The sequence below is a fragment of the Tyto alba genome, unplaced genomic scaffold (assembly GCF_018691265.1).
Source record: "Tyto alba isolate M040663 unplaced genomic scaffold, T.alba_DEE_v4.0 Super-Scaffold_7, whole genome shotgun sequence".
Taxonomy (NCBI): Eukaryota; Metazoa; Chordata; class Aves; order Strigiformes; family Tytonidae; genus Tyto; species Tyto alba.
Genome location: NW_024881328.1, coordinates 26193708 through 26210415, shown reverse-complemented (window position 1 = coordinate 26210415; position 16708 = coordinate 26193708). Strand labels below are relative to the sequence as shown.

Here is a 16708-nt window from a genome sequence, read left to right as displayed (position 1 = left end):
AATATTCTTTTAACCTAAGAAATAATACTGCTGCGGTTTTTTTAATACAATTTCTGTCACTTCAAATTTAAACCCCTAAACCAATTGCAATGACAGCACTTATTCTCATATAGCTGCTCTAATGCAAAAATATAATTATTGATACTTCTTTTTATAAAGAGCAGGAGATAAAGAAAAGCTAGGTGAATGTGCCTGCATCTTAAATTCAGACTAATTTACTAAATACTTTAAAATATTTGCTGCATAAGAAATGATATGTATGCTGCATGCAAATATTCTAATGGCATTACTTTTATAGTAAGTAAAGTCACATCACGTGACTAGATGGCTAATCGAGGTTTGTATCCTAGCAGTATTTTGAGACAGCTGACTGTAAACCATTGAATGGTAAAGTTGTGAGTTTTGAGTAAGCAGATCTTCTAGTTAAAGAGATTGTATCAAACTCTCTGCTCCCTCCTCTTCCCACCTCACTTTCCCTGCTGCCAACCCCCACCAGGGATGTTGCCTTAATGGTACGTGTCTTTTGCTGTTGGAAAACAATAGAGAAAATTTAAAAGTTTTGCTTGCAGCTTTCAGCTGCTTACAATGGGATGTATTTCCCAATCCCTTCTCGTTTCCTCCTTCTCTTTGAAAAACAAACAAAAAAAGGAAACCATCTATTGTAGGTAAAACCATAGTTTAAATTAATAAGGAGACACAAGACAAAACCACTAACTATAAGTTGATCTGCTTCTGCACATTTACTATCGAGATTGAGAAAGTCAGGGGTCTAGAGCACCAGAAATGAGGCTGCAAGAAAGGCTTCCTGGTAAGAAGTAGCATCCTTGGAAAGAATAAGGGGCTGGAGAAGCAGAAGATGAAGATCACAGCAGCAGGAGATGATCCTGGAGCTCAGTGAGCTGCACAGAAACGGATGCCAAAGGCTGCCCAGGGACACTGGCCAGCAGGACCTGAGACTGGTGACTGAGCAGCTGCACAGCCCAAATGCAACTTCTGCTCAACCCTCCTGATAGCAACGATCTCCCTGCTGGGAAGGGAACCTGAGGCTAAGTGAACGTAACACTGTTGGCAGGGAGGAGAGAAAAGCAGGTAAGTACATGAAATTAAAAGGTAGGATAAAAGCTCAAATCTTGTTGGTTCTTAAATAAACCTCACTATCCAGATCTACTAGGGACTCTCATCCTGTCTCCCCTGTGACCCAATCCCCCCTTATCAATATAAATAACTTTCCCGTCACACTAAAAGTATATACACTGGCTGTGTCTACTCTGAAATGAAGTCCACTATCCCATGCCTGGCAATCAAGGGAGTAGGACCTGCATTCTCACCCCTATCCTCCTGTGAGCTAGGGATTTCCTGGAAGAAACTCTTTCTGAAGGTGCTCAGAGCTAGAGGAAGCTACAGGATGCTCCACCGTTTCTCCCTGTGCCAATGACCAAGGGACCAGGACACGAGACACTGGGAAGCAGGATGCATCCGAGAACAGGCTTGTCCTCTAGTGTGCATACAACTAGAATTTATCAATTTTATCTGAATAAATTATTTTAATAACCAGAATATTTTCAATTCAACAAGTAGTATTCAGGAATACACAGGAGAGTGTTTGGCATTTGAAAGTCATCCGTGCAAATACTTATTTGAACAATCTTCATTTACTCTTCATCAATGCTAAAATCCTCTTCATCCTGCTGAAATGATGAATTGTCCAAATCTTACTTAAACAACATATGCATTGAAAGCTCCTTAAAAACACTCAAAAAACAGAAGAACAACAAAAAAATCCCCACCAATCCCTCAAAACAAAAACACACCCTAGACTCCATACTTTCCCCACAGTTATAACCAAAAACCTTAGGATACAAAAGGATAAATGTAAGCAGCTCTGGTAGTCTGACCCACAGTCAAATGTCCTTTTCACGAAGCAGCACATAAAGCATAACGAATACTCTTGGTCCAAATCAACAAAATATTTAAGCATGTACTGGAATCATTTTCTTGATTACAGCTATTCTCTTAAACCTAGCTTAATACTGTCAGGTTTACTAGCAGTTTTTGAAACAGTTATTTAATTTTCTTCGAATTTACTGCTGTACTTCAGTTTTCAATGCAATTTGGATCATGAGAAATGTCTTCTATTTTAACAGTTATAATCTGAACCATTATCAATTAACCAGTCAAGCCACAAAATACTGACTCCTTCATTTCCCCCATCGTTGTAGTTTCCATCTTAGAGGAGGAATTCAATTAAGCACGAGAGACTTCTGTAATACAAGAGTAGAGACTACTACAAGAACAACCACCAGTTTACAACTTTTAATGCCTAGATACTTTTCAAAACTGCATGTCTGCATTTTCAAAACCAGAAAGTACCATATATAGAGAGAAGACTAACTAAGTAACAATAAAAAAAAAAAAAAAAAAAGCTGTCACTGTCCACAGGAACCATGTAACCATGTCTAGTCACGTTTTCAGTCAGTCAGTCAGTTAGCTGAGGGTCATGTCATTATTTAGTTTCTGTAGGAAAAACACAAGTACAAAAATAGTATCAAAAAGCAACATACCTATTTTTATTTTTAAAAATGTGTATTAGAAAACAATATTTACAACAGCATATAAATAAGGCTTTAATATATTTAGAAGAATAATACTAAAATTTTATATATATTTCTCTTGTTTTTAAAGTACCTATTTTTGCTGGCTTTCACACACTGCTCAAATTTTTTCTGCAATATACTGTTGATACAAAATATAGTTAACTTTTTTATTCTGGAGTATATTTCAACTATGATACAATAACTTTTTTAAAAACATTTTTGCACACAAATAAATCATTCTAAATATACATGTTGAATTTCATGATTTTAACAAAGGTTTAACTAGAAAAATGAAAGCAAATCAAATTAGTGATGCAGGACTTTTTCAGGACAAGGACAGTAAAAGACAGAAATAACCAAGTATTTAATGACAGAAAAAAACCATCTTATTCAACTTAGTAACTAATTACTTAAAAACAGCCTCATTTTCAGAAGAGGAAAAATGCAAGGAATCCATTTACTGTGGGTTAAAGCTGATCAGCCACGATCATTAAGAGCCACAGAATCCAGCCTTAGATATCCATGTTTTGCATTTCTAATAGAGTGCTAGTTAGAAGCTCTGATTTCTAACAACTACTTGAAAGCTTCACGAAAAATATTTGAGGTGGTTTTTGGTTTTGGTTTTTGTTGTTGTTGTTTGTGGGGTGTGATGGTATTTAAATAGAACTACTGCACTGCAATGAAGAGATTAATCGGAATTCCACAATACAGTCTTCTGAAATACACCAAATTCCTCCCTTCTTCTATTTGTGAGTGATACAATTTACACAACAGGCATCAGACAATTGCAGTGAGGTTCTCGTGAAATACTCAAAGCAATGCAAAAATCTGAGTAGAAAGCACAAGCTGGTCAACATCAAGAACATTAAGATAGCTTCTGGTTTTAGCTACTGCCAGGAAGCAGACACTGTAGTTGTATTCTCAAACCTACACTGACTCAAAGCAAGATAGTTTGGTTATTTCAATCATTAATACTTACTTGGCATAAAAGGAAAAACCTTGCCCCCCCCAAAACTTACATTAGAACTTAAAGTAGTTAAGAGAACTTTATTGGTCTGCACTTCCATAATTTCTCTGCTACTTTTAACTACTCATATAAAAAATTGAATTTTCATTGACTTGTAGGAGAGCCAGAGCCTGCAAAATTCGTTAGATGGATTAGTTCAGAATATTAATACACATGTATTCAAATTATTCTGATAAGGAAAGGTTGTTGTAAGATCATAGATTGTTCTTATGATCAGAAGTTTACATTGCAAGAGCAGTATCAGTAGCATACCATTACAATAAAACATTTTTTTAAGAAACAATCTTGTAAATTATTTTTTAAAAAATATTTACATAAGAAAAATATTATTGGGGAAAACTTCCAAAAGTCAGACAAAAACTGTGTTGAAATAATAAATATTGTATTTAAATTGAATTAGTCAATGGAATTAAATTTATTTTCATATAGATTCTATTGAATTCACAGATCTTACCACAGATATTAATCAGAGAACCTTGCATAGAAAGCACTATTGCAGAAATCCAGTCTCCTTGTTAGAGATAAAAGGCAAGCAATACAACAGAACTTTAGAAAGGATTTCATTTCAAGAGGCAATGACTTCCTCAAGCGAAAACTCATGGAAGTTTTAGCTAAGATTACTTCCTCCAGCTAAAATTCAAAAAGAACAAAAGTCAATATTCTCACATCTTAAAAAAAAAAAAAAAGTAGTATGTCAGAGGCAGAGAGAATTCCATCCCCTTTCACATGCACAACTTAAAGCTTTAATTGAAAGCAGAATATAAGCCTCTAAACTACTGTAAAACTTGTTTGTCAGTCAGTCCAATGCAGAGTCACACAGTGGTAAGCCTGATTTAAATGGCTGTTTTTTAAAAGTAGCACAGGTGGAATCTTTTCTTTTCATGTACCATTTCGTTTGAATTTGAGAAACTGGCTAAAGGACAAAAAGAGAACAAGTAATTTTTCCTGACTATCCTAAGAAGAGATAGATGATTAGACAACCTGCTAAGAGACTCAGATTCAGGAACCAGATGCAACAAGATGTAACATAATAAATTTAGAAAGCTCTTCTACCTGTGTTATTGCAGACACAGCAGATGAAAAGCTAACCAGAGGGGAAATATTCAGCAGTCATTTGCACCAGAACTAGAAGTAATCTGTCCAAGACAGATTTAGATGTCCATCTTTGAATAAACTAAAACTAGTATTCTTTATTATTTGAAAATTTACAGAAATGCAAAAACCTAGGAAAGGACAAAGAGCTCTGCTGTAATTTTGCATGTGTAAAAGCGGTTTCTTCAGATATGACCTTATTTCTCCAGTTGTCTTCTTAGGTAAAATGACACAATAGCAAATGTGTATGTCTTACCCTCACCTTATAAGGGAGTTCAAGTTTCTAATGTATACCTATTATTGACTATTTAGAATTTTCAAACATAATTTGAAATATAAAATAAGTTTTAGCCTTTAGAAAAACACAATTTGGTGACTAACTGCACCTTTTGTCAGCTGGAGATCTTAAAGAATCTTCTCAAAAATCACAATGGAAAGATGTGTTCGTGTGTGCGCATGAGTAAAAAGAAAAACAGTTTTAGATTGACAATCAGAAGAGAACCTCCCAGTCTTCTCACTCTTACCTTTCTTAAAAACAAAGGAAGAAAAAGTAAGGATAAATCATCTTACTAATTTTGGATGCATACTGTATCTATACTTTTTCCAATAAAAAGTAGTCAAGGCAGACCTAGTATTACATTACACTTTACCTCATAATTTTTCCTTTAGTGACCAAGAGGCTGGCCTTTTATTATTGGAGGTCACATTAAAAACAAACAAAACCTTTGTACAAAGATAAAAGCATGAGTACAAGTTGCTTAAAATTGCATTCACCACAGCTGCTGGTTAAAAAAAAAAAAAAAAAAACAAAAAAAAAAACAAACCTTTCACATGGCTTTAGCTACAATTCAGTGCAGAAAAAGAATGCTATAAATCCATTTTTTTAAAAAGCAAATTGTGTATAAAGACTAAGGCCACATTTAGTAACTGCTCCTTATCAAAAGAACAACATGAAAGTCCTTAGGAAAAAGGGAGGAAAAGAACATTGTGGGCAAAATCTTTTTTGGTCTTTGCAACTCCTGGCTCACAAAGAGTGCCTACACAAGGAAAGGTACAAGGAGTGAAGTTTAGAAGTAAAATATTGATGTGAAGAGAGGCAGGATTTCATGTGTGGTTTTCTGAATGAGTTAAAGCAAAACTGCATGACCCTTATAAAGATAATATGGCTACTGAAATTATTTGGAAGCTACAACAACATTTGGCAGATATCTTGTAGGGAACAGGACTTAGCCTTTCCTCCCCCAACTATAATTCTCTTTTTGGTAATAGTTCTAATATTAGAAAAATAAAAATAAACTTAAAAAAAAAGTTATATAATTTGAATCAAACCAATGTTTTAAAAGAAGTAGTGAATTTTGGTCCCTATAGTTTATAAAACCTCTTTAGGAGCTCAGCCAGCTTGCATAGGCCATAAGCATCAACTAATAAATTCTCAAACTTATTACCTTAAACATACACCTCAACCCTTTCACAACAGGCACTGCAGTATTTTCTTCACCATCACACATGCCAGCTACACCTGATTTCTGAGAATCCAGATGACCCAAATATCACGAACATCTGGTTTACCTGGCAACCTTCCCTGTCCTTCCCATGTCCTTTTTTTATTTACCCCTTCCCTCCTTTGCCCTTCAAGGGCTGAACTCTGTATCTTTATCCAACACCATTGTGAGGGCATGTGTTTTTAATGAAAGAAAGACACACACAAGCTGATCTCAGTTCCATTGTTTATTTTTGCATACTCTTTCAATGTTAACTGATGCTCCTATGTACATAAAGTGATTATGAACATCCAGACTGATGTTAATCAACTGGTTCATATTTGTTCAAAAATTATAAAAATAGATTTTTACTATAGTGTACGTGTGCATATATAAGCATACACACACCCATATATACATATATACTACAAATTAAATTTCAAATTAAATTTCAAGTTGTTACCAAAAAATAGCTTTAAAGTTTATCCTTACATGTTCATATCTAGCTTCAAAATATTTTGCTTATCACTATTCCAAGTAGTTGAACTTCAGTTTAAGTAACAGCTCAGACTGGGTACTCACCTGCTCAGTAAGTTCTCTGACGTTTGTTAGACTCTTCTGTAGGCGAATCTGCCAACCTTACTTTAAGCCTGACACCATTCACAATCTTGCCATGTAACGCAGTTATGGCATCACTAGCACTTGCTCTGTCTGCAAATTTTGCATAGCCCACATTTTTTCCAGCCACAAGGTAAACTTTTATCAAGTGTCCAAAACGACTGGGGGCAGCAGCGGGGGGAAGGGGAAGAAAAAGAAAAAAAGATCATTTACAAGTTTTGCTGCAGCATAGATGCCTATTATCCAATCTGAAGTATATATGATTTGGTAGTGGCAAAAATGACATACTCATACTTTCCTGTGCTGCCCTCTTCCGTAAATCCCAGTTTTCATATTCCTTTCTCTAAAATTCCAGGAAATTCCAGAAATTGCCTACAAACTTTTGCGTTTATATTTTCTACAGAATATTACAGAAGAACTACAAGCATCAGTGATTTATCTCTTATTTAAAGGAGTATGTAAAGCTAATCAATACCATAGTCCCCAAACACTAAATGGCACTCAGAAAAACCCCAACAAAACCAAAAGAACCCCAGACAAACCAAAAGGAACATACAAACAGACCAGCAGATAATTTAGAGGCTAAACTTGCATCTCACTTAAATGTACTTGCTCAGCTGTGATTCATCTTTGAAAAGGTCTCACTGAAATGACTTAGAAAGCAAGTGCTAAAGCTTTACAGAAAGACCCAGCTTTACAAGTCCTCAGGAGATTCCTAGACAGTTGTTTAAAAAACATTTTTAAAAAAATAAAGTCTTCTTGCTTCACACTGTGCCAAGAGTAGGGTGCGTACCCTTTTTCTTCCCCAGCATCTGATTAAGAAAATCCAGTATATCAAATAGGTAGTTTCCAATTCCACATAAATGCATATTGTTTCTTTTTCTCTCCTGGTGCTTTGAAAATGTTTTGGCTTTCCAAAGATGTATTGTAAATGCCAGGTATTAGAAAAGGGAAATGTCTTTTTCTTCAAGAGCATACTAAAAATAAACAATATAAAATACTGAAGAACAGCTGAACTAGAGATTTGTTTTAAAAATGACAAAAAATGTTCCTTAAGACTTTGCTCCTCATAGGGAGGTAGTGTGAAAGGATGGTTAAAATAGTGTCAGTAAGATGCTAACCATAAAAATAAGAAAAAAACCTCCCTATACTTACTCCCCTAAGTTACTGTGGAAATTTATCAAAATACTTAACGTTCCTTACAGAAATATGTATGAGAAAATGGCAAATAAATTAGTCTATAAGAACCAGAAGTACTACATTTTTTGGTTAAAAAAATGTTAAGAGACTATACATTTTACTTCAGACTACGTTAATCAATAATCAAGCTGCTGTACTGACGACATTGCACCTATGCTTCAAGGTGGATTCCATTACACAGTAGTTTCAAAAAGCAACTGTTACCTATTGATTACTGTGCACTGTCTTTTCTAGAAAGAGTTTTCATGATGACAATCTTTATTTTCAACATTTATTTTAAATATTTCGTGGTTATTTTTTTGGTTAGAGAACACTTATTTGTAAATGGAGTCTTACCAGAACACATCCTCCAATACATTTACAGGTAAAGGATGGGGATGAAAAAGTATGAAAAGCCTTTCCTTCACCAAAGTGTCAGGTGGAACCTTTTTTTTGTGTGGTGGAAGTATGGCATCTGTTTGGGGCTGAAGTAATTGGGAGCCAGAAGTTCCTCCAAATGCCTGCTGAAATACGGGGAAGAAAAAAAAAAAAAAAAAAAAGCAAGTGTAAACTAACAGATGGAGGGGTCGGAAAGGGTAGTCATTTTACCTTTTATACAATTTTTATTCCCACCAAAGGACATAAAGAGGATCTACCAGTTCTCATCTTAATTTGTTTACTTTGGTTATTTCATTACGTTGGACAATAAATCCAAATAAGGTTCCTTTACAGGGAATAAAAAAAAAGTTCAAACCAACCAGAGGTACATCTTAAAAATGTAGTATTTAAAACAGTTACAGATGAAAGTGTTCTTTATTGACATGCCTAAAGTCTCTTACAACAATTCAGAAGAATATTAGCAATATCATTATATTAACTTACAGGAGGGGTCCTATACTGCTGAACAATTGTATTGTTACTCCGCAACACTGATGACACTTGTGCTGTTACCAGCTGTGTTGCCATTTTTCTGATGAGGCTGCAAGCAGAAATTATAATAAACTACTTTAAAGAAAGAGCTAAGTTATGGTATTCTTAAATTCAGCAAAAGAAAATCAGTTTTAATGCACATCTATAAGTAACTTTTGAAATCTGTCAACTCATGTAGATAACAAAAAATCAAGTCAGGCTTTCATGACATGCTAGATATGATCTCAAAGTATGCATGCTAGCTGCAAATCATTGAAAACACTCATACATTTCTACATTTAGATATTAAACACTCTGATTTTTTAATACTCTAGGAGAAAAAAAATAAAAAATAACTTTACAGAGTCCACTACATTTTGTGAAAAGTGCCTAAAAGGCAGAAGGGATGGAAAAAATGTCACCTGTTTTCAATAAAGAGCACAGAGGTTCAATTCAGAAGTCAAAATATTATCACAGAAAGTTTACTTCCAGCTCTCATCTACCAGTAATTTTGATTTGTTCTGTTGCAGAATAAGAAAAAGCAATTGTACTTTTTGCATAGATTCATAGCCCGTGTTGTAGGGCCATGAAATAGTATGAATTATTGAAGAATGAAGGAAATTGTTTGCAAGAAGGATGGTTGCAATGAATATATTTTTTTTAGTTTAGATCAGGCATGTACTTCTGAAGTGAATCTCCCCATTATCCCTCCTTATTGTCCTCATTCATATCCCAGAATAGGTTTGACATGAACTAGATTCCTTTATGATAATAAGCCAAAATAATCAATGCAGGAGCACACCTAAGCCGCTACAACTTGCGATGGATGTTTGAATCACAGAACAAATTAGAGATGGTCAAAGTAAAACCTGAGGATCCCCATACAGTGGGAATATCAGATCCTCAGCATCCAACAGTTTTACTCTACCTGTGTGCTTCACAAGGCTACTATTTGCAATACTGCAGACACAACCAAAAGATCAAAGCAGATAAATCTGGTTTTAACACAAAAACCTCATCAAAAACACATTCCAGCCTCGCTACACATTACATAGACATTTACAAAGATTCTTGCCAAATCCAAGATTTTCCAATGTATCTTAAGAATATGTATTTTAATCTTTTCTTTAACAAAGACTAGTAAGTTTCAAAATGCTTATCCTAGACTTTTTTTTAAAAAAAAAAAAAAAAAAAAAGAAAGAAAAACAAACAAAACCACCTACATTTCAGAAAATACTATCTACAGGTATGAAACAAGATCAGTGACATTGCTGTTACTTATGTTAAGAAAAATATTTTTTTCTTTTTAAATTATGCTCTCCAGAACACAAGTTACAACTTTCTGTCCCTATATATAGGTACTTACTCTGAGCTATCACTCCCATCTTCTAGGAAAATGACAGTTAATCGATTTCCAGGAGGATACTCAAAACCGTGTAATTTATACTTGGCATATATCGCTGATGCAGCAGTGCTGTACTGAATCACAGCGTACCCTACAAATACAGTGCACAAGATTTACCCTTATCATACTCAAACTAAGAACAAACTACACTCATATAAAGCAATATGATTAAACTGCACATTAGTCATGGACGATACAAAATTCTTAAATCTTCTTACCATGCATTACATAACATAATAACAACATCAGTAGTAGCAATGAAGAAAACTTCAGTGGAATTAACTAGTGACAGATAAACTGTATTTGTGCTAACTTGAAAAGCTGGTAATAAAGCAACAGAAGTGAAAACATGTATTCTTCCCCAACCCTGAATTAGAAACAAAAAACATACACTGTTTCATTTCAAAATGCAATTACCCCATCAACCCTGAATCTCAAGTACTGTACAGCTACATTTTACCTATGAATCATTTCCATTTCCACCTTCTCGGAGAAGAGACCTCTTTCACATTTTACTCAGCAACAGCTAAACAACAAGACTGAAATCAAAACAATCCTTCCAACACAAAACATGATTTGTAATGGGATGACTTAATTCAGTTTACTCATGTCAGCTTCTACCCACAGACACACACCCGTTTCAAGATGAAGACTCAAAAGATCTGTTTAGACATCATTTAACCTAGATATATAATAATTTTTAAAGTTTTTCTCCATTTATTCTGCCCAAAATTATGAACTTAATTTGACCAAAAACCTCTTCTCATGGTTTTGACTCTGTCCTTCTTAAGATTCTATTATCTGAAAAGAAAGGTTTTTAAGGCTATCTGTAAAAAGGAGTTCAAACAAAACTGAATTTTGAGGTTTATGCATCAGCGATAGCAGCAACCATTGATACATAAAACATTAATTCTTTCCAAGAAGCATACTGTATTTTGCAATACAAATTAATTGAAGTACAATTAAAAAGCATTCCCCTCAGAGAAAGGGAGGGGAAAAAAAAAAAAAAAAAAAAAGTTTTGCACTTTTACTTACCACTATTGGTATGAGGATCTCGCTGAACATCACAATATTCCAGTCCTGGAACTAGATCAAAGAGGGCAAACAGCTGCTCTTGGACAAAGGGAAGCCGTGATACCACTGAGAGACGTTTGGAGATTGACTCTTGAATTCTGCTCTCATTTTTTTCAAAACTACAAAACTCTGGCTGCCCACCTCAGAAATCCACATAAAAATAATTCATTTCAGCCATCACAATAGCATGACTTCATTTCATACATATTTTTCATTCAACTTTAAAAAGTAATCTAAGTCAATTATATACTAATGGTAATGTGTTTATACAGGTCATAAAATAATCGGCCAAGCAGAGCAAAGCAAGCCATAACAATAAAGAAACTAAATATCTAGCTCATTTCTAACTCCAGTATCCGATCTACTATTTAAGTGCTGACCTAAGCCTCTGTTAGCTTCCTTTCTTCCAAACTGCATCCTTATTTTGTGACCATACTCAAGACTACGAACCGTTTTTAGTATAAAATTATGAGACTTACAAAATGGAAGTGTATTTCCTCTTGGTTCTTGCCTCATGTTGCTACTATAAAAATCATGTTCAAAAGACTCAGATGACTTATTTTTAGGTTCAGCCAAAATGGCCCTGTAGCCTGAAAGAAACAATCACATATATGGCAACACCTCAACACACCTGAATTATCTGACCAGATCCACATTCTCCAAGTACCATATTTAGAAACATATTATTCAGGAAACCCAATGAGGGTTGGCTTTTAGAAAATGACTAATCTATGACTCTTTAAGTCTGCCATAATAATTGTGTGAAAGTTAACAAATTTCACAGAGAACTACTCCTAGTCACAAGTTAAGCACAACAGAGCCCACCTGATGTGAGAGTGACCGAGCACCAGCACAGGTGGTGCCTGAGCAGAGGGGTTGGGCAAGATGACCTCCAGAGGTCCCTTTCAACTTCAACCATCCTGTGACACTTGGCAGGATTCAGCAACACTCCAGGGGCCATCGCCTGAACTTCCATACTATAACAGCGGTTCACGTATGTTTTGCACTGATCTAGGTTTTGCTTTTATGAAATAAATAGGTATTACTCTCAGGCTATTCAACTAATTCCGTTTTAACCTCACAACAAAAAAGGAAATAAAATGTAACTGCTAAGTAATCTCAGACTCATATTCCTTTGCAAGAATTGTCACAAATACAATTTTTGTAGAGCCATTTATGACAGGAAAAAAAAAAAAAAAACAAAACAAACAAAAAAACCCCACCACAACAACAACAAAAAACACACAAAAAAACCAACCACACCCACACACCAAGTTGTTTCATATTTGTGATTAAGCAAACACTGAACAGGAGGTTGGACTGGAAGGCTGCTGCTAGGTTTTCCCAAAGGCTTTTCTTCTCCTCCTTGAGCAAGCCCAGTTCCCTCCGTTACTCCTCGTAAGTCATGTGCTTCAGCCCCTGACAACCTTGGTGACCTTCCACCAGACTCACTGAAATTCATTAACAACTTTTTGGTACTAAAGTATAAATGACAAATGATTGGTCATAAAGCATACAAAGTCTTTTCATTCTGTAACAAATTAATCATGACATTAAATGAAAACAAACAAAAAAAACCCTTGAACTTCAATTAGGATGAATTTGTTCTTAAATAAATGTAATCACAAGAGAAGCCCTACAGACTATCAAATGTATTGTTAGATATAAATTCATTTTACAGTAAACACATTGATTAAAAATGCATATTCCCAGGGATATATCAAAATGAGGTTTTCTTGTGTATGAAGCCTACATTACAGGCCAATAAATATGCATGAATGAAAACTCTGTATCCATTTCCAAACTCTTTTCACTGATCTTACTTGCAGTTTGGTCCTGCAAGAATGTAATCAGGTGACTGTCCTCAACGAATGTTAGTAGTACTACTTTTTTATTTGTAATAGAATTTTGTCTCAAGATGTGTTTACATCATAAGTAATTTACTTGCAAACAAAAATTAAAAAATAAAGGTAGATTAATGATGAGACACACTTATTGTGAAAAACTTGAAAGAATGCAGTCAGATTCTTACTTCGATCACATTCTTCAATTGCTCGGGCAGCTTGAGATGGTTTTAAATACCTCACATAGCCCAAACCTTTACTTTCTCCAGTAGTCTTGTTTTTAATAATGCTGCAATATTCAATGTCTCCATACATCTAGAACAATTAAAAAGCATATTAATTTACAATATTTGCAAATGCATTAGATTTCCATGTGTTAAGCCTGTCTAAGAAATTAAGACAAAGGCAATTTAAAATAACAATTAACAAATAGTGAATCAGTACCTTAAACTTCTCTCGCAGATCTTCCTCTGTATAGGATTTTGGTATCATAACAAAGATTCGTGTAAGCTCCTCGTCTTCAACATCTCGGTGGCTTCCAGAAGCTCTTGACTGTGCAATAAATACCTGATGAAATAATTACGTAGACATTAATTACTAGAGAAAGGGTCTTAACCACATATCAACAAGAAATAAAAATACGTTTTTTTAACAAGTGTTTGTATTTATCTCTCACATAAGGTAGCTTTCCTAACACGGAAAAAAGAACATCTCTGATCATAGATGCATCTGTGACAAGATCTACAAACATAATACAACAATATAACCCAAATGGTTTCTCCAAACAGGACAGAGGCCAGCAGAAGTTCTCACTGGGGATAATGAAGAATGGTCAGGAGTATCAAAGCCTGATTCAGCAGCACTGACAATGTCACAGGGGGGCATGTGAGGTAGCAAAAAACACATTACTGCAACAGGCCTAGTATAGTGACAAAAGATAAGCAAGCAAACAAAAAAGCCTAGCATCTTATTAAAACCTCACTACTGCAGTTCACTGTTCAGTTGGGTCGAAGTCTGCAGGTCTAGTGCTCTATGAAGGATCGTAACTTCTCACATCTGTAATTGTTAAAATCCTTTTTAGTTATTGAAATAAATTTAATCTCAGAAGTGCAACCCAGAAGACAACCAAGCAAAAGATCCACAAAAAAACAACCCCAAACCAACTAAATAAGAAAAATATAAACAACCTTCACAGTAAGCCTCGTACGTAAAAGCAGCAACTGATTTCACAGATATCTTAAATTATTTTTCTCATAGTAATGCAGAGGAGTAAGGAACACAACTCTGATCTTTTGGCTTCTAATGGCCAGTTCTTCAGAAAATATTACACTGACTCAACCGCATTTTCAAATGAAACACATGGAATCTTCTTTCACCGGTTCGAGGTCATTCACAGACTCTTAGTACTCAGGGAATATGAAAACAATCCAAGACGCTCAAAGCTGCCAGACAGTTCCGTAGATAAAAACACATAATTGTTTTGAAACAAAACAAAACAAAACAAAACGTACACAAGCTACAAAACCAATATAAAACATACTCCCAAAGACTGCTCTATTTATTCACATCGATTTTGCTTACAACACTTACAGTGTTTTAGAATATTTCACAGACTCCCTTAAGGTAATAACAAAAAACAAACAAACAAACAAACAAACAAACAAACCTAGTTCCCAGCTACTGCATTTCCCCCAGACCTGTTGCAGCTTATGACACTCGTGGGAACTTCAGGCACGGGTGGGAGCAGCGGCAGCTCCTCCTGAAGAGCACCGCCAAGCCCGCAAGCCCGGCAGCCGAAACCGCCCCGGGCTCGGCCCATAAAGGGTGCCAGCCCGGGCCCCAGCCCCGACCCCGACCCCGGCCCCGGGGCGGCGTGCGGAGGGAAGGCAGGCCCCACGGAGCGGGCCCGGAGGGAGAGCAGGCCTCGTCGGCCCCTCGCTGGGCTTGGCCAGGGCCGCTCCAGGCGGGCCTCCGCCGCCGGCCGCCCCCCAGCCCCGCAGTCCGCCCCCCGCCGAGGGACTTCCCGCTGCCCCTGCGTCGACCAGCGCTGCCTTCAAGCGGCAAGCTCGGGGCGCGGCGGCCGAGCCCCGCCGCCCTCCGCGGCCGCCATGCCGGGAAGGGAGCGGGGAACGCCCCGCCGCTCCCCGCTCGCCCGCCCCCGACTCGGCGCGGCCCGGCGGTGGTACCTTGATGGGCTTAGTGTCGGGGACCAGGCTACGGCCGTGCATCTCCTCCATGGCCCGGCAGGCCTGCGAGCTGCGGGCGAACTTGATGAAGGCGATGCCGCGGGACTCGTTGGTGCGCTTGTCCCGCAGGAGCCAGATATTCTGGATGTCCCCGAAGGGGGAGAAGCGCTCCCGGATCAGCGCCTCCCCGGTGTCCTTGCCCAGCACCACGAAGACGCGGCTGTTGGGCGGCTCGTCCAGGCACTCGGCCGAGAGGCGGAAGCCGCTGCCCTCCTCCATAGCAGGACCGCCGGGCTCCCGGGCCGCTGGCGACCGCTGGCTTTTCTCGGGAGCCGGCGAGGAACGACCGCAGCGCCCTTTCCGCCGGGGAGACAACATGTCCTCCGCCTCCGCCGCACCGGCCGCGCCCCTCCCGCCTCTCCGCGCTGTCAGGGCCGCGGCCTCGCCGGCGGCAGGCGGGGCTCCCCGGCCGTCCCACACCGGGCTTCAGCCTGCGGGCCCGCCGGGGACGGCGCCGCCTCGGGCCGGTCTGTGCGGCGGCCCCCGCTGCCCGCGGCGGGGGGCTGTGCGGCTGCCGCGCCTGCGGGCCTGCCCTGCAGGAGACGGGAGCGGCAGCGGGCGGGTGGGAAGGACGAAGGAAGGAATGGAGGGTTGGTGCCGAGGAGGCGCGCTCCCGGGCGCCCCGCTCGCCCCCGGCAGCGCCACCGGACAGGAGGAACCTCCGGAGCTCAGCGGGGCGAACCCCCGGCTCGGCTCAGGGAGGGCCCGGGCAGGGTCCCGGCGGCTTTTCAATGTGTCCGGGGAGGGAGAGTCCACAGCCTCTCTGGGCAACCTGTGCCACTGCTCAGCCACCCTCTCTGTAAAAAAGTCTTTCCTGATGTTCAGATGGAACCTTCTGTGTTCCAGTTTGTGCCCCTTACCTCTCGTCCTGTCACTGGGCACCACTGGGAAGAGCCTGAATCAGTTTTCTTCCTTCCATCCCTTCAGCTATTTATACACACTGATGAGATCCCCCCTGAGCCTTCTCTTCTCTGAGCTAAAGAGCCCCAGCCCTCTCAGCCTTTCCTCATAGTGTTGTCCCAAAAGAGAATTCGTCACTCAGTGTGCAATAAGTCAATTGTCACACACTCAGGGAGAGACATTGTTAATTTATTTCAGAGTTGCGCAAGCCTGGGTAAATGATAGTATCCCACAAAACAAGCACACCAAATGAGGCTTTCCGTGCTATATTTATACACCAAACCTTGCAGGATTAGTAGTTTTCCAAGTCCATCCTCTTTACGATGATTGGTTAGTAAC

General features: G+C 38.4%; 1 protein-coding gene across 3 annotated transcripts; it reads right to left on the bottom strand.

Annotated features, from left to right (window-relative positions):
* Positions 1 to 1524: 1524 nt before the first annotated feature.
* Positions 1525 to 16211, bottom strand: RBM45 (RNA binding motif protein 45). 3 transcript variants are annotated; one of them, XM_042784222.1, is made up of 10 exons: positions 15410 to 16211; positions 13668 to 13790; positions 13412 to 13538; positions 11859 to 11969; positions 11341 to 11520; positions 10267 to 10396; positions 8874 to 8970; positions 8349 to 8512; positions 6777 to 6973; positions 1525 to 2514 (listed from the first exon to the last, which is right to left on the bottom strand). In XM_042784222.1, the coding sequence occupies exons 1-9, from the start codon at positions 15785 to 15787 to the stop codon at positions 6781 to 6783; spliced, it is 1503 nt and encodes a 500-aa protein (XP_042640156.1). In that variant the 5' UTR covers positions 15788 to 16211; the 3' UTR covers positions 1525 to 2514; positions 6777 to 6780. The 3 variants fall into 3 exon arrangements, with proteins under 3 accessions (XP_042640156.1, XP_042640155.1, XP_042640157.1); XM_042784221.1 differs by having other exon boundaries at positions 8349 to 8515; positions 15410 to 16205; XM_042784223.1 differs by lacking the exons at positions 13668 to 13790; positions 15410 to 16211 and adding exons at positions 12205 to 12356; positions 12651 to 12857 and having other exon boundaries at positions 8349 to 8515; positions 13412 to 13440.
* Positions 16212 to 16708: the final 497 nt, after the last annotated feature.